At 37.8% G+C, this 23,924-nt stretch overlaps 1 protein-coding gene across 2 annotated transcripts in view; it reads right to left on the reverse strand.

Annotated features, from left to right (window-relative positions):
- Positions 1–1,594: 1,594 nt before the first annotated feature.
- The window catches only part of IQUB (IQ motif and ubiquitin domain containing), a 78,382-nt gene continuing 56,052 nt past the window's right edge, over positions 1,595–23,924 (reverse strand). For both annotated transcript variants that reach the window (XM_070423819.1, XM_070423820.1), the window contains exons 9-13: positions 16,291–16,461; positions 11,484–11,660; positions 6,542–6,790; positions 5,432–5,617; positions 1,595–2,189 (exon numbers count right to left, since the gene is read on the reverse strand). In XM_070423819.1, the coding sequence (XP_070279920.1) occupies positions 2,007–2,189; positions 5,432–5,617; positions 6,542–6,790; positions 11,484–11,660; positions 16,291–16,461 (966 nt within the window). In that variant the 3' untranslated portion in view covers positions 1,595–2,006. The remainder of the gene's footprint in view (positions 2,190–5,431; positions 5,618–6,541; positions 6,791–11,483; positions 11,661–16,290; positions 16,462–23,924) is intronic.

The raw sequence follows: 23,924 nt of genomic DNA on the forward strand, positions 1-23,924 counted from the left end.
TCTGAGGGATCCACACCACCGCCCCCCCAATTGCGCAAATGTCGTGCACCGCACCAGGCCTCTAGTCTCACATAATATACAGAAATACTCAAGATGGATCAAGGGACTAAATGTAAAGCTAAAACTACAAGACAATTACAAAAACACTGTTAACATAAAACAAATGGGGTTTTTGTTTAGCAAATAAGAATTTTTTATTCTTTATTCAAAAGCAACTTAAGTATTTTTTCAACTTCAGGGTCTTTTCCTGGCCACTTGCTGCTGTGTATAATATAAATTAAATGGTTTCTTTCTTCGAATGGGAGACCAAATCCAGATGGTTTTGTTCACATCCATTTAAAAATAGGTAAAAAGAATGGAGCTATCACAACACATAATATTTTTTATTCTAATAACTGGTATTTTTAAAACTTCACATTGTTACAGAATATTTATAAAATAATAAAGCCTAAAAAGTTTAAGACCACATAATTAGTATAGTTCTCTGTTTCAAAGCCAAATCAATCTCCTGAAGTTTGAATTACTGACTTAATAAATTAGAAAAGAGGGAATCAGTGAGTTGTTGTCTTCCTAAAATTGCCCAGCTGCCTCTAATTTGGAAAAGATAAATGCAGGTAGGAAGACCATTGGAAGCTGCCAAACACAAGCATTATCCGGAAGCCAAGCTGAGTGGGAGGAGAGACAGAGCAATCCATTTGCAGATAAAGCTCTTGTGAAATCCGGAAGATTTTTTTCTAAGGAAGTCCCACTGAAAGTTCATAATAACCTCGTGAACACCTGTAAATTTCAGAGCTAAAAGTATCAGCAGTAGCTGTACGAACTTTATATACCTGGAACCTTCACCCCAGGAAAGCAGAATTCTGTCTCTTCTGAATAAAAGGAAACAGAAAAAGGGATGACTCTTGGGTCAAATTGGAATACAATGGCTTTTGGACAAATTCCCACAGTGCCATGTGACTAGTCTACAGTTCATAACCGTGTAGGCCACTAAGAAAATGATTAATCATGGGAGGGCAAACCAAATTCTGTGTGTATCCCATCAACATATTGCATATGAAATAATAAAGAAAATTATGCTGTTGTAACACTTAAAGCAAGCAAACATTAATCCTTTATTTAACAAATGTTTAACACTGCCAGTGTCCCATATATTTTACGTATACACTCTAATTTTCTGCAATCCTACAGCTGAAGTATTCCCAACATCACTTTCTGGATAAGGAGACACAAAAAGATTTTTACTCTTTGTCTGTCTGTTTTCATAAGTTCCTGAAGAATAAATCGTAGTTTATTGGACATTGTGGCCCCATGGCATAGTAGTCGGTCCATATTAAACTAAAAAAATATGTGTTAAATATATTAGTAAATGAATGAATGAGATATAGTTAGGTTGACCTTGAAAAATACCTAGGATAAATAGAAGCAGGGGAGTGAAGGCAGAATAAAAAAAAACCAGAAAATCCAGTCACCTCCGTTGCTTGTTACTATTTAAGGAAAGCAAAATTAAAAAGTGAATCGCCTTAAACCTAGCTACAAAAGAAAGGCATTACCACCCATAAGCTGAGGATGTAAAGAGCAAGAATGAGTCCCAGAATTCAGAGTTGTAGAGCATGTAGCTGAATGCAGTCACTGACAACAGACCAAAAATCAGGTGAGAGGAGCCAGGGGAATAAATACCGCAATCTTTGCCTTTCTTTCAGACCTCAGGTTTCCTGTGATGGTTCCCACTGACCAACGCCACTAGACGGCATGACATACTCGTTGGTGTAGTGCACAATGCAGCCTCCAGGGCACAAAGCAGAGACAGAGGGAGGGCGGGAGGCAGAGCGAAAGAGGCAAATGCAGGATATCCAGCAAAAGCCATGTGTTTTACATTTCAATATACTTTTATTTGAAAAACAATTAAAACCAATTTAACAAATTCTATTTCCATACGGTGTGACCTCTGTATTATTCTATTTGCAGTGGACAAAATGCTGATCATCAAACAAGTCCTCCTGGGTCTTCTAAGGTCTGGGCATCTGGGGCTCTATAATCTTAGGGCTTGTGTCCTCCTGATATTTCTGTCTGATTTCACCTATTTCAGCATCATCAACTATAAATGAAGCCAGGACTGGAATCTGCGAAAAGTAGTTCTTAGCCAGGATATGCTTGTGTTTGATCTTGTGAATGAACAAGGGTTCATATCCCTGAAAAAAAAAAAACAAATTCTATGAAATGTCACAGTTATATTTAGCCAAGTAAAAACACTTTCATGCCTCGCTACCTTTGCTTATAATTTCTCTGAGCTCAGGGTACATTTTTCACCACTGTGACTATCATCTTTCAGGGCTCAGCTCCTATGACCTTTAACCTGCCAGCTTTTCCTGATTCTCCCTTCTTTTCGACCAAGTGATGGCTACTACCTGTACCTTCTCTTACCACCTGTTTTTTGAGAGTAAAACAGCCCGTCAGTAAAGATCCCTCCCTAGTGTCAATCAAAAGTAAAGAAAGCCCTAGAGAAAAGGAGCCAAAGAATATGCACTAGGCAGGAGTATCCTGGGCTTATTTTTAAGCTTCCTCTCCACAGACAAATTTAACAGGTCAAAATAGGAATCCTTCTCACTAATCTAACTTTGTTCCATCACCTCTTAGCTCATATTTATTAAAGAAAAATTAACACATTTCTGTTATGCAGCATTAAATTATCCATACACAGGGCTTCCTACATTTTCAAAGTACCTTTATAGATCCAAAATGTAATCCTTAAAGATGAGATAAGCATATGATAGTATATACAATTGAAGAAATAATAAGCAGCTCTTAAAGAATAATATAAAAAGATATCCAACACCTATCACCCCCTTATTATATTATTCCCTTTTTATTAATGAGAAAACCAGAACACCAAGACATTAACAACCTTGCCCCACTTTTCTCAGCTCATGAATGACAGAGCCTGAATTCAAGTCAGGCTGCTCTGGTCCTCTGCACCGAGTCCATGCGTTTAGGTGCCTTTATAAAAAAGTATGAAGCAGAGGGGGCAGGTCTTACTGCCCTTTAAATCATTAGTGACAGGAATGGGAAATACTGGGCCAGGCCTGATGACTCTAAATCCACTGTTGTTCTGCTTTGGCCAATGTGCACACCATGAGAAACTGATCTGCCTTTTACAGTTTAAAGAAGAGAAGCTTTTTTCCATGCTTTTCCTATAACTTGTGTCATGATTACAGGGAGTCAATCTTTAACTTCTGAGTATTTTTTTTTTTAGTTCACTGAGAAAGCAACTATCAGTGCATTATGGAAAATCTGGAAATACTTTAACTAGCTGCAAGACAAATGATTCTTTTTTTATTTGTTTTTGTTAATCCTCACCTGAGGATATTTCTTCCATTGATTTTTAGAGAGGGTGGAAGGGCTGGGGGCCGGGAGGGTGGGTGGGGGAGATGAGAGACGGAGAGAGGAGAGAAAAAAACATTGGTGTGAGAGAAACACATCACTTGGTTTGCCTCCTGCGTGGGGCCCAACTGAGGGCCAGGGATCGAACCTGCAACACAGGTACGTGCCTTTGACCAGGCATCAAACCTGTGACCCTTCAGTAGGTGGGCCAATGCTCTAACCACTGAGTACATCGCCAGAGCAACAAATTACTCTTTAACTAGGTTGAATATTAATACTCAAATGATTACACCAGGCTGAATATTAATACCTTAAAAGATTACATCAGCCCCAAACCATCAAGAAGGTAATTTTTTTTCTGGAGTTTGTCTGGTTGTAAACCTTAGCTCTATTTTACAGAAATTCAGTAGGCTCGGCATCCTGAATGGGGGCAGAACTTAATTTGATTCTGCAGTAATTTGATTAAATACACAAGGGGAGCTGTATGGATTAATTGAAGAAGCGGTGGAATGTCAGCACTGGGAATGCACGCCAGTCCCACTGCGGTGCTAGATGAAATGCGTTTGCTAGTATTGGCTATGCTTCCAGTGATTAAGTATTTAGGAGGCAGCTGAGTTTACTAAATACAACACATAACACACCTTCAAAATTTCTTGCTGCTCTTTCTTTCCAGAGCTAAAGTAAAATTTATTTTAGCCTGGCTTCTCCGGGAAAGTTATTCCAAAAAAGCTGAAATTTTAACTAGTTTCTCCCCATTACACCTCCCCTCTCCCCAATAAAAACACAGGCCGGGAACAGCATCATCCAAAACGACTTACATTTGAAGTCATTTCTTTAGTTTCTCTTAGCTGGCATCTTACATGGAATTGAATACATCAACTTAATCAGCAGAAGTCAGTTGCAGCAGTAGGAGTCCTGGGCTTGCTTAGTGTAAATAAAGCTCTCTGGGAACTCATTGGGGACTCCTCAAATTCATTCATCAACAAGCTTTAGAAATTACATCTTGTAAGTTACTGAAATTAAGTGGTATTTAATATTTAACGTGCTTTCTCCATTCCTAGTTAGTTGGAAGCAAATAAAAAATGGAGCCTAAAAACTACACCCCATCAGTATGATGATTTCCATTTTGAGCACAAAATTATGAACAAAATTTATTTGACAATTTAGTGTGCTTTTAAGTAGGCTTGTGATGATTAATCAAAGGGCAGATTTTGAGTTCTATAACATCTATCTAGCGGTAATATTCATCTATTCACCCAACAAATACTTATTAAACCCTAATCTGTGACAGGCAGTGCGGTAGGTATTAGAGATACAGACACTAATAAGCTAAACAAAATCTCTGCCCTTGTGGAGAGATTGTGCTTGAACTTGCTATTATTAGATGGGAGTAGTATCATGTTTAGGTACTTGTACAAACCTTCGGGTCTTTCATTCTCACCTTCCATTCTCTTTTATTCTCGCCTTAGCTTCCCTTTAATTTTAATCTGTCACACATACCATCCACAATTTTTGTTATCCAATGGGTTCTCTGTTTCTTAACTCAATGGAAGTATTTAAATTATGCAGGGAATGTGGTTTTTTAAATCCTCACGTGAGGATATTTTTTCCATTATTTTTTTAATCTTTAATTTCTTTATTGGTTAAGGTATTACAAATGTGTCCTCATCCCCCCCATTAACCCCCAACCTCCCCCCACACACACACACTCATGCTCTCATCCCCCTGTTGTCTGTGTCCATTGGTTTGGCTTATATGTATGCATACAAGTCCTTTGGTTGATCGGAAAAGTGGAGGGAGAGAGAGAGAAACATTGACATGAGAGAGACATATCGATTGGTTGCCTTCCCACTCTCACCTGGACCAGGGCTGGAGATCAAACCTGAAACCAAGGTACACGCCCTTGATGGGGAATCAAACCCAAGACTCTGCAGTCTGGTGGCCTATGTTCTAATCATTCCAGGGCATGCATGGAATGTTGTAATACAGTCAAGTTATCTCTAATAATTCCAATGATTAAATTAATTCTCCCAGTAAAATGCAACTTGCTTACCACTTCAATACTAGTTAGCTTGAGATGAGCAGCAGCTTCATCTTTGGTGAGGAGAATGCAGTTCCAGGGGGACCACTCCACGGCCTTGTCCCACCGGACCAGGACCAGATCGTTGAGGTCATTCCAGGCACTCAGTGCTGACTGGGCCGCCCAGATGTTCTCTACCAGGTACTGAATATCTTGCAGCTGCAGGTCAACATAAGTTGAAAAATGTTTTCTTATAAACATAAAAATTGCTTACGATTATTATATTACCTAAGGAAATAATTAAATTATATTGAGTATATTTTTGAAAGAGCAATACTATTAGTGAGGTTTTCCGTGGCATATTGCTCCTTATTTTTCACTAAACATTTGTTCATTCTGACCAAATTAGCTTATCAGTCTCACATTCATGACCGTACCTTTGACCTAGACCAGTGATGACGAACCTATGACACACGTGTCAGAGGTGACACGCGAACTCATTTTTTTGGTTGATTTTTCTTTGTTAAATGGCATTTAAATATATAAAATAAATATCAAAAATATAAATCTTTGTTTTACTATGGTTGCAAATATCAAAAGATTTCTATATGTGACACGGCACCAGAGTTAAGTTAGGGTTTTTCAAAATGCTGACACGCCGAGCTCAAAAGGTTCGCCATCACTGACCTAGACTAAGCTATATATATTCCTTCCAGTATGCTAATTTTACCTTACATTTATATGGCAAGTCCTTTTCAAAATGTATGAGTAACTATCATCTTGTCCTCAGGGTTACTGTCCGTCATTTTATTCCCATTTTACAAATGAGGAAATTAAAATTTAAAAAAGCAATCTTCTTAGTGTTGTTAAAAAGATTTTTTTTGTTTTAATGAAAAAAAGAGAGAAGGGGGAAATGAAATAACTTTAAAAACATTTTTTTAATTTAAACCATACTAGCTAAAACTCTTGAAGCAACTTTTTATCAAGAAGTCTACATATATAAATGTAGACGTGCCAGAAGAGCAAGCTTCAGAAAGTATAAGCACAGGAGGTAAAATCCATTATTTTTAAAAGTTTAGGTGGAAAAGCAGGAATCTTGTCTGTAAACTTTCATCTAATATTGGCAACTCTCACTGATCATACCTGTATCAGGAAAGCAATTTTAGAATCATCATCATAATTAACCTCTGAATAGTAGAGCCGCTTAAGTAAATATTTGTACTTCAAAAATGATTCCCGTTGTCGAGTCTCATTGTCAAGGCTAATACAGTTACGACACCGGTATATGCGGTGTGCAGTGGATGAGATAGCGAACTCCGTGGACGGTAAGTAGAGCTGGCAACTGTGGCAAAAGTAAATCTTCTTATAAAATTTCAGTGGGTCTTGAGGGACCTAAATAATAAAAATATATACATATATTTAAATTTATATAGAGAGAGCAAGAGAAAGATGTAAATAAAAGCCAAGTCAAATACCACCCAACAGAAGCACGGAGGGCTAACATCTTAGAGAGATAAAAAAAGTTGGTTAATTTTTTTAAAAATAAGTTTTTCTTGATTTCACAGAGAGAAAGGGAGAGGGAGGGAGTGTTGCAGAATTTACCAGGCAACCAGAAAATACACAAGGAGTACCGGAGGTTCAGGAAAAACCCTTTATTTAAAGCAGTGTTGCTGGCTCAGGGGATTCGAAGATCCAAAGCCTGAACAACTTTACAGTGAGATTATCCTATATAATAAAAGCCTAATATGCTAAGTGTCTGGTCGTCCATTCAACCAATCAAAACATAATATGCTAATGATATGCTAATGCCACTAACCGCTCGCTATGACATGCACTGACCACCAGGGGGCAGATGCTCTGACCAGTAGGTTAGCTTGTTGCTGGGGTCCGGCCTATTGGGACTGAGCAAGATGGGCCAGACATATGCTGTAACCCTCCCGTGCTCCCTCCCTGGCTGGCCAACCTCCTGCGTCCCTCCTCGACCCCGATCATGCACCAGTGGGGCCCCTCAGCCTGGTCTGTGCCCTCTCGCAATCCAGGATCCCTCAGGAGATGTCAGAGATCCGGCTTCAGTCCTATCCCCCAGGCCAGACTGAGGGACCCCACTGGGGCACAAATTCATGCACCTGGCCTCTAGTTCCTTATATATATATTTCTCAATTCTTTGTTTCCTTACTTCCCAGCTTTCACAGCCCCTCCTGAGTCAGTTAGAATGGGGAAGTAAGATTACAGCTAAAGGCCTGGCCTGGGTGGTGCTAGTGACCTCCCCTCTAGCTAAGCTGTTAAATTCTTGTTTATGGCCCTTGTAAACTGGGAGTATTTAGGAAAACAGATTATTGCCTAAGGAAGGGGCAGTGACTTAATTATAGGCTAACAAAATGTGCACTAGGTCACCAGTCACTGGCACAGATTCAGATTGCTAGCTCCCGCCCCCCTCCCTCCCAGGTTGCCCCCTATATTCCTCCTCAAGAGAGAGAGAAACATGATTGGCAGCCTCCTGCACACTCCCTACTGGGCATCGAGCCCACAGCCCAGGGACGCGCCCTGACCTGACCAGGAGTTGAACCAGTGACCTTCTGGTGCATAGGCCAAAGCTCAACCTACTGAGCCACACCGGCTGGGCAAAAGTTGGTTAATTTTTAAAGTCATACTTTCCCTTTAACTTCCTATTCTATACAAAATTTAAACTTCAAGTAGTATTCATTTATCCTGCCAAAATATTAAAAATCTGTATTATTCATCAATCCTTGGATAGATGTAGTAAAATCACATAGAAAATTAATTGACTGAAAGAAAATTAGTAAGTCAAGACTTTGGGTTGCAAAACAGTAAGAAAACCTTCCAAGTACTTTGGCACTTATTTTTAAGAAGAATTTAGAGTTTTGGTGTTATGCTACACTAATTAATCTTACAGGCAACTAGATTAACATATAAGTAAAAGCTCACTAAACCATTTGTTCTTATTCATTGAGTTTAACAATAAATTTGGATAGGCTCAATTTTCAAGATTTGAAACTCTGTATCATATGGTAGTTCTATTTTTATTTTTTTGAGAAAACTCCATTCTGTTTTCCATAATGTCGGTACCAATTTACACGTTCACCGATAGTGCACAAGAATTCCCTTTTCTCTACATCCTTGTCAAAACTTATCTTTTGTCTTTATCATTTTGCAGTTTTGATTTGCATTTCCCTGATGACTGAGCACTTTTCATGTGCATGGTGGTCATTTCTCTACTCTTTGGGAAACGTCTCTTAAGGTCCTTTGCTCATTTCAAAGTGGGTTAAAATTGTTTTGCTACTGAGTTGTAAAAGCTCCCTTTGGGGGCGGGGGGGGGAGGGGGGGCGGTTGGGATATTAACTCACCAGATATATGGTTTGCAAATATTTTCTCCTATTTCATGGGTTGCCTTTCACTTTGTTGATGGTTTCTTTTACTGTGCTTTTTAGTTTGATGCAATCTCATTTGTCTGATTTTGCTTTTGCTGCCTTTGCTTTTGGTGTCATGACTAAAAAATCATTGTCAAACCAATGTCAAAAAACATTTTCCCTGTTTCCTTCCAGTAGATTTACCGTTTCAGGTCCTACATTTAAGTCATTAACCCATTGTGAGTTGATTTTTGTATGTGGAGGGATATAAGGATCTAATTTCATTTTTTAAATGTGGTTATCAAGTTTTCTTAATCTCATTTATTGAAGAGACTATGCTTTCTCCATTGTGTTCTTGGCTTCTATGTCAAATATTAGTTGACCTTATATGTGTATGTTTTTTTCTGGCTAGTCTGTATCATTGATCTGTATGTCTCTTTTTAAGGCAATACCATACTGTTTTAATTATTAAAGCTTTGAAATATAGTTTTAAATCAGAAAGCATCATGCCTCTAATTTTGTTGTTCTTTCTCAAGATTGTTTTGGCTACTAAGAATCTTTTCTGTGAACAATGCCATTGGAATTTTGAAAGGGATTGCACTAAATCTGTAGGTCAGTTTGGGTAGTATGGACATTTTAACAATATTAATTCTTCCAAAAAGATTTAGTAATACAAAGCAAACACCAAAAGCATGATCCATTTAAAAAATGGATAAATTCAACTTCATCAAAATCACTTATGCTCTGTTAAAGATATTGTGTAGAGAATGAAAAGCCACCCCACAAACTAAAAGGAGGTATTTACAAATCATATATCTTACAAATGGCTTGTATGTGAAATATACAAAGAATTTTCAGAATTCAATAAATGAGAAAATAAGTAGCCCAACTTAAAAAAAGGTGGGGGTAGTAGCACAAGATATATGCAAACAGCTCACCAAAAAGATATATGTATGGCAAAAAAGTGAGTAAAAAGATGTTTATTAGTCATTAGGAAAATGGAGATTAAGAAATAATGGGATACTACTTCACATCTATTAAAATAAAATTAAAATTAAACTTGACAATACCAAGTGGTGACAAAGAGACAGAACAACTGGAACTCTCATACATTGAGATGGGAATACAATATTGTACAGCCAGTTTAGAAAAAATGCTTGTCAGTGTCTTATAAAAGTACATATGCATTTACCATATGATTCAAAAAATCCCACTTTCTAGGCATTTAACTCCAAACAATTCATTTACATAAAAATTCATAATCAAGTGTTTGTAGTGACTTTATTTACAAAACCACAAAACTCTAAACAACTCAATGTTCTACAACTGTGAATAAACTCTGGTACATCCAGGCAAGAAAAATACAAACTACTGATATACTAAAAACCATAGGTAAATTTCAAATGCAATATGCTAAATAAAGGAAGCCAATGTCAAAAGACTACATGTTGTTTCACTTATAGGACATTCTGGCTTAGGTAAAACTATAAAACCAAAATGCAGATCAGTACCAAAGGTTAGGGGGCCAAGGAAAAGATTGACTACAGGTAGCAGCATGAGGGAATTTGGGAAGGTAATAAGACTTCTTTAGTCTTGATTGTGCTATTGGTTATATGACTCTCTGAGTTTGTCAAAACTCACCAAAAAGAGTGAATTATACCAAAGGTAACTTACAAAGTGAATAAAATGGTATAATGTTGTGTGAATGTATAGAATATAAAATTCTATTATATTACTACAAACATAAAAACTAAATAAGTCTATAGAAAAAGCTAGAGGTTAGCCTGGACAAATGAAACATTGATTTAAATAAAAAACAATAAAATGGGAAGCTTTTCTCTTGAATTTTTGTTATATTTTAATATTCTCTTCCAAAGCAATTAAATTTTAAACATTCATTTAAAAATAAAAATTATAAAAATTAAATAATTTTCATTTTTATAAGTTTTGATTAATTATTAAGATAATTGTCAAAAAGCAAAACAGATATTCAGTCAGCTTCTTAAGTAAATTACAACTCTACAAATAATCATTGGAATAAAACACTATTTAGAATTCTTTAGTAAACTACCCCTAAAAATATTGTAAACCATTTTGTACAGTAAGAAGGCAATAAGGCATTTATTTTGGCTTCAGAGAGCAAAAGCCCTATTGAAACCTAAACAGTTGGAGAAGACAGTTTAATTCAAACACATGTTACATGAGCAGTTCTCTCAGGATAGCTACATGGAGCTGTTCAATAATAATTATAACTACGTGATTAGTATTCTAAGGGAACACAAACCAGGTGCATGTAGAATCTCAGAGATGCAGGATCTCTAAGGCCTCATGAAGGAGGGACATGTGAATTGAGTCTTAGGAAATGAATTCGGACTTGGCTGGGTGAAGAAGGCGGACAGCATTCCAGGTGGAAGCAACAGTACGTGCAAAAGCATGAAGGTGTGAGAGGCGACGATACATTCGACATAGTGCAATATTTAACTAGAGATTTGGTTCAGATATTAGGAAAGAACTCAAGGTTGGAAACAGACACAGAAGTGAAATGAATATGTTTAATTCATCAACACAAAAAATAATCATTCAAAAGAGATTTCACAATAAGATGGTCTTCCACATGGAATCCCAGGAAAAGTGTTAAAGCAAACTTTGAATAGTCTTCCATTTACTATCTCACATCTTAGAATTTTGAGAAAGCAATACAGGAAAAAATTGAGTACCTTAAGGTGTCTTGCAACTTCTGCATTAAACAAAGGTGTTTTGATATAATGAAAAAACAATGTTGCAATTCTTTTTCTGAGTCCTTCAAGGTTATCATTTTTGACTCCTCTCATCATAAGGTCAACCTCTCTGTCAATCAATTCTAGAATTTCTTGAGTCAATTTACATTCATGTTCCTATTTAAGACACAAAAATATTCAGTTCAGAATTTTAAGAATCAGTTTTTTAAATTACCACACGAAGAAACTGAAATGAGACTCCAGAAGAAATGCAACATTACTGATAGCAATATAAACCGGCACAACTAATTTGGGGGAAAAATTGACATTATCTAGTAGAGTTAAAGATATGCACAATCTACAACCCAGCAATTCTGCTCTTAAGTGCTTTAGAGAAATGTGCATATGGAGTCATTACACACAGTGACCCCAAAGTAGAAATCAACCAAAGAGCCATAAATAAGTTAATTACATAAATAAGTGATGGCTTATTCATAGACCAGAATATTATCTATGTAAGGAAATAAGTGGACTACAGCTATATTCAATAACAACTTTCAGTCTTACAAATTCATGTTGAGCAAAAGAATCAAGGCACAAAATAGTACATATAGTATCAACCCATTTAAATAAAATACAAAAATAAGCAACACTAACCATATTTTTTTAGAAATGTACACAGAAGTGGTAAATAAAGAAAAAAAATCAAAGAAATTACCACCATGGAAGTCAGTATGGTAGTACTGCTAGGGGATAAGAGGGTGAGCTGCCATTAGGAAGAGAAAGTGGGACACCAGCAATGTTGGTTCTATCCTGTTTTGGATCCACAGGGTGGTTACATGATTGATGGCTTCATATTCGTTAGACTGCACATATATATTTTACAGATATTGTCTGCATGCTAATATAACTCACAATAATTTTTAATAAAGTAATAGAAATGAGTGTGGTTGGATAAGAAAGCCTTGGGTAAGAGCTAAGTGATTAAGGTACAAGGATTGATAAGTAGTCAAATAGAAGGTGCTCCAACTGCCCCACAGAGGATCATGAGAAATGAGTGAGCCAGAAGGTAAAGTCAGTAACTAACACTCTTCTGTACTTTCTAATACATGCTTGGCATAGCTAATACGTGAGTCTAATCAGTGGCCCCTGAGCCTGAAGGCACTTTAGAAGGACCTGGGGGAGGGTTTAAAGATGTTTAACATTGCTCTCACACTTGAGTATCTAATTTAACTGCCTTGAAATGGAGCCTAGATATTATTTCTAATCATTCTCATATCCTCTCTCTTTCTGTGTGTGTGGGGTGTGTGTGTGTCTGTGTGTGTGTGTGTGTGTCTGTCTGCCACTCTCTCTTTTTCAAGCTCTCCAGATGATCCTAATGTGTACTCAGGTTTAAGATTCACTGGTCTGTATTAGCAATTGTTACCAAAATAATACCTATTATTTATTGAGGGCTTTCTATTTGTAAGTACTGAGACATACAGATTAAATTTTTATTTTATATATTTATATATACATATATATGCACAAACATAGATATATTTATATCCTCAAAGCAACTAACTTTACAAATTAATTAAAAATGATTTTCAGAAATATTAAATAACTTATCTAAGGTTGCACAGCCATAAATGAATAAGAGCCAGAATTTGAATCATTCTTGAAGCCAGGGGGGATTAGGCTTAAGCTGGCAGGTGGACATTCCCCAAAGGGTCCCAGACTGCAAGAGGGCACAGGGAACGGCCCCCCCCCTCCGCCCCCGCCCAACCGAGTGCACAAATTTCGTGCACAGGGCCTCTGGTTGTTAAATAAAGGTATGTGTGATATAATCGCTTAAACAAATTGTTGAAGAGATGCCCAATTTATCTTTTATGAGCCACTCTTTGGCTTTTTTTAATTAGCCAGATAATGGTCCTAATTATGTCAGATAAGAGGATTTCTACTAGATTCCCTACCTGCACTCCCTTTTTAACAATTTGGTTATCATGCTTATTTCCTACCTCTGGATCTATTGCTTCTCCCTCTCTTCCTAAGTATCACAGTATTTTAAGGCCACTCGCTACACAAACATCTTTGAAAGAGTAGTTCAGGACAAAGGCACTCAATGCCTCTGCTCTCAAGATGGGCAGAAATGTGAGAGACCTGTGGAGACTTATCTCCCAACAAGAACATTTACTCGGCTACTTAATATGTCATACAAACTTTGTGTGTTTTGGTCTTGTTTTTTCTCAACAGAACAACAGTTCTTTGCAGTTAGGAAGCAAAGAACCCACACGAGGTATTTAAGCATTTCACTGATGAAATTCTTAGACTGCAATCACATGATTCTCCTAGATAGATTTAAATATGGCTGACATCTTCCATTGTTATTTATAATGAATCCTGATTATAATTTGGATATCTATATCTATATGCTCTGAGAATTTGACTCATATTGACAACCAAAATAGACACGCCATGCAGTTATCCAATCCATTGCCTATCTAAAACCTTTATAATGGTTAAAACAGATGGTAATTCAGAAACAACTTCTATCTTTATGCCATAAACTGAAGGTGGCATCTGGCAAGTGCCTTATAAATGTAGTGAACTGAAAATCATTTTCAAAAGCCAAATATTTTAACTGAATTGCCCACTTAATTTACCTATATTGACAAAAACATATGACCAATATTGCCTTCAATTTGAGCTATAAAACAGAAGAGTGATACCAGTGGTCCTAATGATACTTGGGTTTTCCCCTTTATTTAGGATACAGAAGACATACTCATTATAGTGAATGCTGTGATGTGCTGCCCGATTACCCCACTTCAGAACCAAAGCACTCGGTCTCCCTGCTGTGGACAGGGCTGGCAGCTGGCAACTCCCAGCTGAGCCTCCCTCTAGATTTCGCTCAGCTGAAGAAAGCCATATTGGCTGAAAAGAGCCGCCATCGATTTAAAAGGCCTTCCTCAGTCAAGGCCATGCTTTCTTCCCTGGAACACCCTGAAATCAAATGACTAATCAATGTGGGGGTATAAAGGCCAGGACGCTGAGTGGAGGTATTTGGGAACAAACAAATAACTAAATGGAATTCTGACCCAGGTCCAGCTCACAGTGGGTCCCCTGGGTGCAGAGACCCACCAGCATTCATTTCCCTGGTCCTGACACACATCATTGGAATAGAATACTTGGTAGTTGGCACAGGCCCCCTTTCCCTTGATTTCTTGTGCTTCTGTGATGGGGAAGACGAAGCAGAAGCCCTTGAAACTGCTCTACCCTGGAAACCAAGGGGGTAGAGTAGAAATGGCCTCACTCACTACTTTGGGAATGTTTGCTTCCTGTCCCTGCAACTGTGTGCTCTTCAAGTTCAGAGGTCCCAATTCCTGGGGGGGGGGGGGGGGGGGGGATGCTTCTAGCAGTGGACACAGCAAGAATCCTATTAAACGTGAAACTATAACTCAGGGGTCCTCAAACATGCGGCCCGCCGAAAACATGTATCCGGCCCGCCGGGTTTTTTGCCACCGCAGTGTGCATAGGAATTTGTTCATAGTTTTTTTTAAACTATAGTCCGGCCCTCCAACGGTCTGAGGGACAGTGAACTGGCCCCCTGTTTAAAAAGTTTGAGGACCCCTGCACTAATGCCTGGCCACATGATCTGGGACAAAAGAAGTGTCACACGCCTGTAAAGGTAACTGACCTTGATCTTTCAAAGGCAGTATGGCTGTTATTACCCAATGCAGACAAGGAAGGGTATTTTTGGCCTCCATGTAACGGGCATTTCTTGATATACCATTTAAGGATGAGTGCAGTAAATAGCAGCATAGAGCATCACCTTCCCCTATCCCTTTCCCTTCTTGGGCCCTGAAGGAAAAGACCAGCGAGGAAGGTTAGACTCTGGGTACCAAGGAAACTAACACCGTCCTGAATCAGTGATCACTCAAGCCCAACCCAGACTGTTCTGAGGGGTATTCACTGGCTTCAAACCAGGGAGCGTGTTCACTGGGCTCCAATCATGGAGCAGGACTGGCAACAAACGTGAGCTTCCCTGAGAGGTATTGGTTGGTTCAGCCCTTTGTTCTCTAGACCAAGCATGTCAAACTCATGACCCACAGGCAGTATGCAGCCCACAATGAATATTTTTGTGGTCCAGCCAATATAACGGTATGTAAGAAACATTTTAATAAAAATTTCATCACTTAATTTTTACAATATCCTGTTATACATAATTATTAATAACGAACTACAACATTTGCTAATGACTGACTACTATAATCGTGTTGCATTTATTTCCCTTACACTCCTTACATGCAGGCGCACCATTTCTCTCCACTAATACTAACAGCAAACATTTTAGCAGCTGATTGCCACGTCATTAGTCTTGGACTGACTTGTTTGGTGTGCGCAGGAGGAAATATTTCCCTTTCAGAGAACAAGAAAAATAGGTTTATTTGCATTACACTTATTAATTTGTGAAGTTATTCAGTGTCTGGTAAGTTAATGCTCAAGAAAAAATATTAATTTTTATTAAAATGTTCTATTATTTTATGTTAATGTTTACTCATTTATTTCAGCCCTTTGTATTCAGCATTTTTATATTTATTATGTGCCATAATATATAGTTTGAGAACTTTTAGATAAATATCACTGCATAACCCATATCCTCTCCAAGTTATACCAAAATAATACAGTTGTTGACACAATTTATGTAAACATTTATCAATCATTTTTATACTTACTGAATGCAAACATTTCATTTATTTCAGCATTCAATTTTTTTTATTGATAATGCTAAGAATACCCCAAAACTAAGAGAGAGTTAATGTACCTTCACAGTATGTTTAAGTGTTAAGAGTACATCCAGCCTCTCATCTTGGGAGAGATTTTTCAGCATAATGCATTTATAGATGCTTTGAAGCTCTCTGGCTCTGATGATGAACTGTGTTTCCATCTCAATTATTTTGCCATCGGCTCTTCTCCAAGTCTTCGGAGCTGAACACTTAAAAATAATATTAGGTTTATAATTATCAGTTAGCTAAAGGCTAAATTATAACCTTGTTTTTTCTATTAAAAGTTTACCTTAATTATCATGTGCTTTATGGATAAGAGTATCACTAAAACATCAGAAAATTAATTAAAGAATTTGGAGACCATGGGACAGTAAGACATTTTAGGGGAAAAAAATATGAGAGAGCTGTTCAGCATATACAGTATAAACACTTCTACAGGATTCAGATTTTGCTACTAATTGTACTAGCTGGTACGTTGAATGGCTTGAAGGGTGCATGAAAAAACTCATTACCCCCATTTAGAATGTTTTTAAAAGCTATCTGCTCAGTTCAATTATATTAAATTGTATAAATGTCTTGATCGTGCTTTGCCAACTGAAGACCATCTTTGTGGGTGGAGCTATTGTTACAATCCTCAATGTATTCAGCCAAAAGAACTCTGTGAGTTTTAGTTCTGTTTTCTAGATAAATAAATCTACCAAAAGTTTATAATTCTTCACAACGCAGATGTCCATAGTGAGACGGCATTAGTAGCTATCTTAGCAGGTGCTATGGTCCCTGCCTCCCTGGTAATGGCTGAGTCTCACTTTGTATTTCCAAACCTGGCATGGGACCTCCCAACAGAGCCCACCTCCAGAACTGAGGGTGACAACTAGAGCTCACCTGCGCTCACGCTCCTCTGACTACTTCCAGGCTAAGAATTCAGAGACCAGAGACAGGAGGTGGAGAAAGCCCTCCGGCAACTGGGGACACCAGCGAGTCTTCATGCCGAGTAGGAAGTTGGGGTTTGCCAGCGCTTCTGTCCCCGCCTCTACGATGCATTCACCGGGAAATTTCCCTGTGAAAACTCACGGTCTACTTGCTCTTCCACTTGAAGGTAGAAAGCTGCTCAGTTTCTCTCCCTGATTACGCTCTATCAGAAACAAGGCTATCTTATCATGACTAATAGCTGTTCAGATGTTGGAGGCTGATGGGTAATCGCTCTGGAGACCTGTAGTCCAATTGCCATACTTGCAACCATTTAAATCTTAGATTTGATATAATTTAGAGTTTAAATAAAACCCCAGGTGTTGGGACAAATCATCAGGAATGTAGACTAGCCAAATAAAGAAATAATATAAAGATGCATTTGGTATGATAGTATTATGAGGAATTTATAGTTATAGCATCAATTTACCTTTTATTATTTTACATTTCGTATTAGCTAAATTACATTGAGAACTACAAAGTAACCTTTGAAAAAATTACATTTGAGCCTTGGCTGGTGTGGCTCATTTGGCTGGGCGCAGAGGCCATACAGGAGGCAGCCGATAGATGTTTCTCTCTCTCATTGACATTTCTCTCTCTCTCTCTCTCTCCCTCTCTCACTTCTCTCTCTAAGGCAGCGGTTCTCAACCTGTGGGTCGCGACCCTTTTGGCGGTCGAACGACCCTTTCACAGGGGTCGCCTAAGACCATCCTGCATATCAGATATTTACATTACGATTCATAACAGTAGCAACATTACAGTTATGAAGTAAAACAAAAATAATTTTATGGTTGGGGCACAACATGAGGAACTATATTTAAAGGGCCAGAAGGTTGAGAAGCACTGCCTAAGGTTAATAAAAACATATTTGTAAAATAAATCAACTATATTTGATATGCTTTCAAAGTAATGGCATTATTTTCTGATCAAAGCCAAAATTAATCAAAAATTTTAGATTCTCAGTTCTAATTTTAATTCAGCAAATGTGAAGCATCAGCCCTATAATTAATTATTTTTAGAGCATAACTGTAGTATTAAATAATGTATTATTCATTAGTGGCCTGATAAAATTAAGTCAAATTTATTAAGAATTACAAAATGTATATAGCTCAATAATAAAGTGTTTTATCACTTAATTATTATCAATTAGAAATAAAAATATTGTTTTAAATTGAATACAGCCTTGTATGGGCTAGGCCTCAGAATGTTATTAAAGTTTCATGCTTGTTTCAAAGCTCTTTTTAAAAGTTTTAAGGAATAAGCAATCGTAAGATAAGTTTTCTATTGCAATATTCTAAAGTCTAACTAATTTAATATGCAATTTTCCTCAGGGTGGCTCTGTTAAATGTAATCTTCAAGTAATGTGGATGATACCTTTTCCTCTGCAGGCTGGTAATTTATTTCATTGGTAATAATCCAAGTATATTAACCTTTTGATGAAATGCCTAGTGTAAGAAACATGCCTCTGATTCATCTTCATAGAAAAGAAACAGCATGTGGCCAGGCGGTTACTGGATTTCCCCAGAGCAAATAGGGTGTGGCGGTTGGGAAGAGGGCATGAGAGCTGTGCACGTGGCTGATAGCACATTTTCCAGGAAGATTCCTCTAAACGAAGGGAGGTGGAGACGGCTAGAAAGGTCTCTGCCCAATGTTTTAAACGGCCCATGGGAGACAGCAAGACCTAGGCGGCGTATTAGGAAACAGGTGACCAAATAGTACTCAGCCAATGAGGAACCCGAGGAGGGACTAAATAAATAGGCTATGTTCCCTGCCCCACGTGTGTTCCTGTACAATGGGCGCCCACTCTCCAGAGTGTTATTAAAAGTCTCATTTTTGCCATGTTTCTGTTTCCCAGTCCGTCATTGAAATTCGGACAGGTGAGCCATTTCTCAACCTACTTTATCTACTGCATTGTGTTTTATCCGGCTGGTAGATTGATTTAACTCTACCTTAACTTTTTAGCCCCATCTAAATAGTATGATATAGTAATATCTTGGATTTTTTCCAAATATATTCAACATTCTGAACCTTTCCATCCTTTAGTTTTCAACTCAAACTCTATTCCTAACTACTATAGTCTGAACAAATAAAATCACTAGTACCTGAAATCCTATTTTACTTATAAACACACACACACACACACACACACACACACACACACGCAGTGTTTTTATTTCAATTGCTCAGGACAATAAAATTTGTGTCCAAATTGTTCTATAATTATTTTATGTTTGTTAATTCTATATCTCCCCAAAGATTATAAGAATAAATGTTTCAGTTATGTATATCTCACAGGGCTAACAGTACTCATTCATTCAGCCAACTAATATTTATTGTGTTTATTGTATATCAGCACACCAAGTACCTAGTAGATAAAATACTGTCCTGATTTCAAGAACTCTCAAGTCTAATGAGATGTAAAGATAAGAAAATAAGCAACTAAAAGAAGGGTGATTATGCGTGATGATTGCAGGTAAATAAGTAATTAACTGGTGAAAAAAATAGAATCTAAGATGAAACCCAAAGAAAAACTAGGAGGTAGACAGAGTAAAAGGAATAATGAGTGATAGATACAAAGAATCCTAGATATGAAGTTCAAGTTCCCTAGTGTTGGCACTTCGAAGATATTAAAAATCTGTTTGGCAAAGCTTTTTTATACTGGATTTATTTCTGCCAACACTGACAATTTGGTCTTCAAATCTAGGCTTCTTTGATTTCGGGCCTTAAGATATTTTTTTACTCCGATGTAGGAAAATGTCAACTTTGCTGATTTCTCTTTCCTATTGCCTTTTTTTCTTTGAAAGCTTTGGCTGTACTAAGAGATGCACAACAATCGTGTTCTTAAATTGACTCGGAAAACAGGAGTGTAATAAATTCCACTCCGTTGCTAACAAATGAGACAGCGCGAACTCTGGAGGAGAGAAACAGAAGAACAGCAGGAAGACGCATTTCAGGGCAGGGAAGGTGGAGAGAGAACCTTGAGCGCAGCAGGCTTCCACAAAGGAGGAGAAATGACTGCACTGGGAAGAGGTCTTTTCTTCCTCCTGAATTAATACGCAAGTCCCTAAGGACACAAATTAAGAATAGCCCAACCCCCCAGTAGCTACTGGGTAGTGGTCAGCTTTTCTTTTACACAGCAAAGGGGTTCCATTCGTCCACAGAGGACACAGAGGCAAGAATCGGTTGCATTTTTCTGTCCCATTAGCTGCTGGCCACCTGAGTAATGAGAAAACCACTTAAATGACACAGCTAACATAGCAGGCAGTTTTTTAGCTTGTGATTATGAGAAGTGGTGTGAAATCAAGAGAATCAAAGAATAAATGGCCTCGACTCTAGAGAAAGCCTCTTACAAAGTGCAAATGGTCTTGATACAGTTTGGATAAAAAGCACACAAGATATATTAGAAACCAGCTGATGATTTTTTGTTCAAATTTCTTGACCTGAATTTCTTCACCTCTGTTAACTTGTGAGTTTTTAACTTTTGATAACCTGTGGAGGTCGATGTTTGATGTGTTAAAAGTATAACTCATTTAATTAATTCTTCAGAAAACCTTTCCATTAAGCCTTTTAAGGAGAATGAAGGCTTAGTATAGAATTTGTAATAACTGACTGATTCCATGCCTTGATTGGACAAATTTAAAAGCATATCATTCTTGCCAAGGCCGGTTTGGCTCAGTGGATAGAGCGTCGGCCTGCGGACTGAAGGGTCCCGGGTTCGATTCCGGTCGAGGGCATGTGCCTGGGTTGTGGGCACATCCCCGGTGGGGGATGTGCGGGAGGCAGCTGATCGATGTTTCTCTCTTATCGATGTTTCTGGCTCTCTGTCTCTCTCCCTTCCTCTCTGTAAAAAATCAATAAAATATATTTAAAAAAAAAAAAAAAAAAAAAGCATATCATTCTTACTCAGAGAAATTCCATGTTCAGGATAAAAAGATAAAAAAATAGCCCTAACCGGTTTGGCTCAGTGGATAGAGCGTCAGCCTGCAGACTCAAGGTTCCCAGGTTCGATTCCAGTCAAGGGCATGTACCCTGGTTTCCAGCACATCACCAGTGGGGGGTGTGCAGGAGGAAGCTGATCAATGTTTCTCTCTCATCGATGTTTCTAACTCTCTATCCCTCTCCCTTCCTCTCTGTAAAAAATCAATAAAATATATATTGATTTTTCAATAAAATATTATTATATTAAATTAAATATTATTATATTTAATAATTATATTTAAATAAAATATTATTATATTCAATTAAAATATTATTCAATAAAATATTATCTTTTTTAAAAAAGATAAAAAATAAAATATTAGTTCAATAATCTACATAATCTTTAGATTCAATGAAGTTAAACACCAAAATTATAATTGTGTTCTCCAATGTTATTTCCAAACTACAAAAAAGTAATTGTTCTTTTTACGTATCTATATATTATGGTGCTAAGTGTGGATCCTAAAATCTGCATTATAGCTCTGGCTGTTAGTTTTGACATTTGAAAAACTCTAACCTTGTCCAGCTTCAGGGATTAATAATAAGCTATTTTTTCTTAGCAATCAAAAAACCCTGTGGATTAATAACTTACTTCAAGTTTAGGAGCTGAACACTGACTCCTCCTGCACACTAGAGACAATGTTAGGCATGGGGATGATGGGGGAAGGTGGACGGGCATAAAAGGGGGTAGATGTTGTATTTGCAACAAAAGACTAATATAAAATCTATCGTAATTGTTTTCTATGATGTTTAATCTGACATCATATACAAAAAGGTGATTAAAATGATTTTTTTATTTAAATAACAAAGATTTTAAAATGTACTATAACAGGTTAAAAGCAGGTCCAAAGTCACTGTTCATCAATATTTTTGAAGACTTGCCAAAACCGGTTTGGCTCAGTGGATACAGCGTCGGCCTGCGGACTGAAAGGTCCCTGGTTCAATTCCAGTCAAGGGCATGTACCTTGGTTGCGGGCACATCCCTAGTAGGAGATGTGCAGGAGGCAGCTGATCGATGTTTCTCTCTCATCGATGTTTCTAACTCTCTATCCCTCTCCCTTACTCTCTGTAAAAAATCAATAAAATATATATTTAAAAATATATATTTTTGAAGACTGGACTAATTAGGTTATGTAATGGACTGGGATCGATCTTGAATGTAGTTTCTCCATTCCGTGGTTGTGTTTTTCTTGCCCTATATAACACTTTAGTCAAAAGAGAAGTGAAATTCCTTTGTATCAGATGAAATGTCCCATTCTCTCAACCTTAGTCTGGGGATTAGTGAGATCAACTGGTGTATCAGCTGGAGTGACTGCAGATTTAGAACTCCAGTTCTAAACCCTATGACCCACAAAAAGCCTTCCCTCGCTATCCACGAGTTCTTCTGGCTAGCTCTTCTACCCTTCCGTCAACCTTCTGGTCTTGAATCGTTGTGTGCTGCCCTGAATCAGTCTGGACATTGGGATTCAGTCATTCTCGCATTCTGTCCCCCTCACAAAAAAATACCATCTTGCACTTAATATTTTACTTATTTAGTAATACAACTAAAGAAGCCACATTGTACCCTATTGCCTTCCAACTGCCTCCTCAGCAATACTCAAAAACCTCCATTTTACTGGCACAAAACAATACTTCCTATACTGAGGATCCTGCAAGGTCAGATTGAACCCCAGCAACTTATCAAAGTATTTATAAGAAACAAAAATGATCCCTGGCAGGTGTGGTTCAGTTGGTTGAGTGTACTCTGTGCACAAAAAGGCCGCAGGTTCAATTCCCAGTCAAGGCACATGCCCGGGTTGAGGGCTCAATTGTGCAGGAGGCAGCCAATTAGTGTTTCTCTCTCTCTCTCTCTGTCTCTCTCACTCTCCCGCTCTCTATAAAATCAATAAAAGGAAGGCAGGGGTGGGTAGGTGGGTGGGAAGAGATCAATCTAAGAACTTGTATGCATATATGCATAACCCGTGGGCACAGACAATAGGGAGGTGAAGGCCTGGGTCGGGGAGCAGGGGTGGGCTAGAAGGGGTCAATGGGAGAAAAAGGGGACATAGGAAATACTTTCAACAATAAAGAGTAAAAAATAATAATAACATGTCATCAAGGAAAATATAAAATAAAATCAATAAAAGCATATATTTTTAAATAAAAACACATTTTCTTCTTAATGGGAATTCTTGTGAACAAAATTTCCCAATCTTATCCTTTTTTTGTGTGTGAGAGATTTAAAGACCTTATCTTAGAGTGATATATTTCATGAGAAAAAGTTATGTTCTTCAACTGTCTCCAGTTGCTATTGTATGTTGGGACTTGATCTACTTTTAGACTCTCTATAATTCAAAAAATGTTTAGAGTTGATGCTAGACATGAGGCCTGGGGTAGGGATGAAGGGCAAGGTAAAAAGGCATAAAGAAGAATAGATATTGCAAATGTATTTACAAGAAGGATTTAAATTAGTTTATAGTAAACAAAGGAGCAGAGAAAGCACAGGTGGGAACCCCTATGGAGGGTGAAGCCCATCTCCCCTGCCCACTGGCACCTCAGAGGCCTCAGGCACCTGCAAACACTCTTGGGCCCTGGGTCCATGCTGACCTCCTTGGTGAGGTTAACAATCAGACACATAAGGAACACAGTTCCCAGTGATGGCACTAGATTCAACATAAAGCAATCTGCTAAATGAATAAGTTTGTTTGAAATATGAGTTGGAGAAGTATGAATATTATGGCTTCTATAC

Source organism: Myotis yumanensis, unplaced genomic scaffold (genome assembly GCF_028538775.1).
Source record: "Myotis yumanensis isolate MYYU_CA2020_CCGP unplaced genomic scaffold, mMyoYum1.0.hap1 SCAF_9, whole genome shotgun sequence".
NCBI lineage: Eukaryota > Metazoa > Chordata > Mammalia > Chiroptera > Vespertilionidae > Myotis > Myotis yumanensis.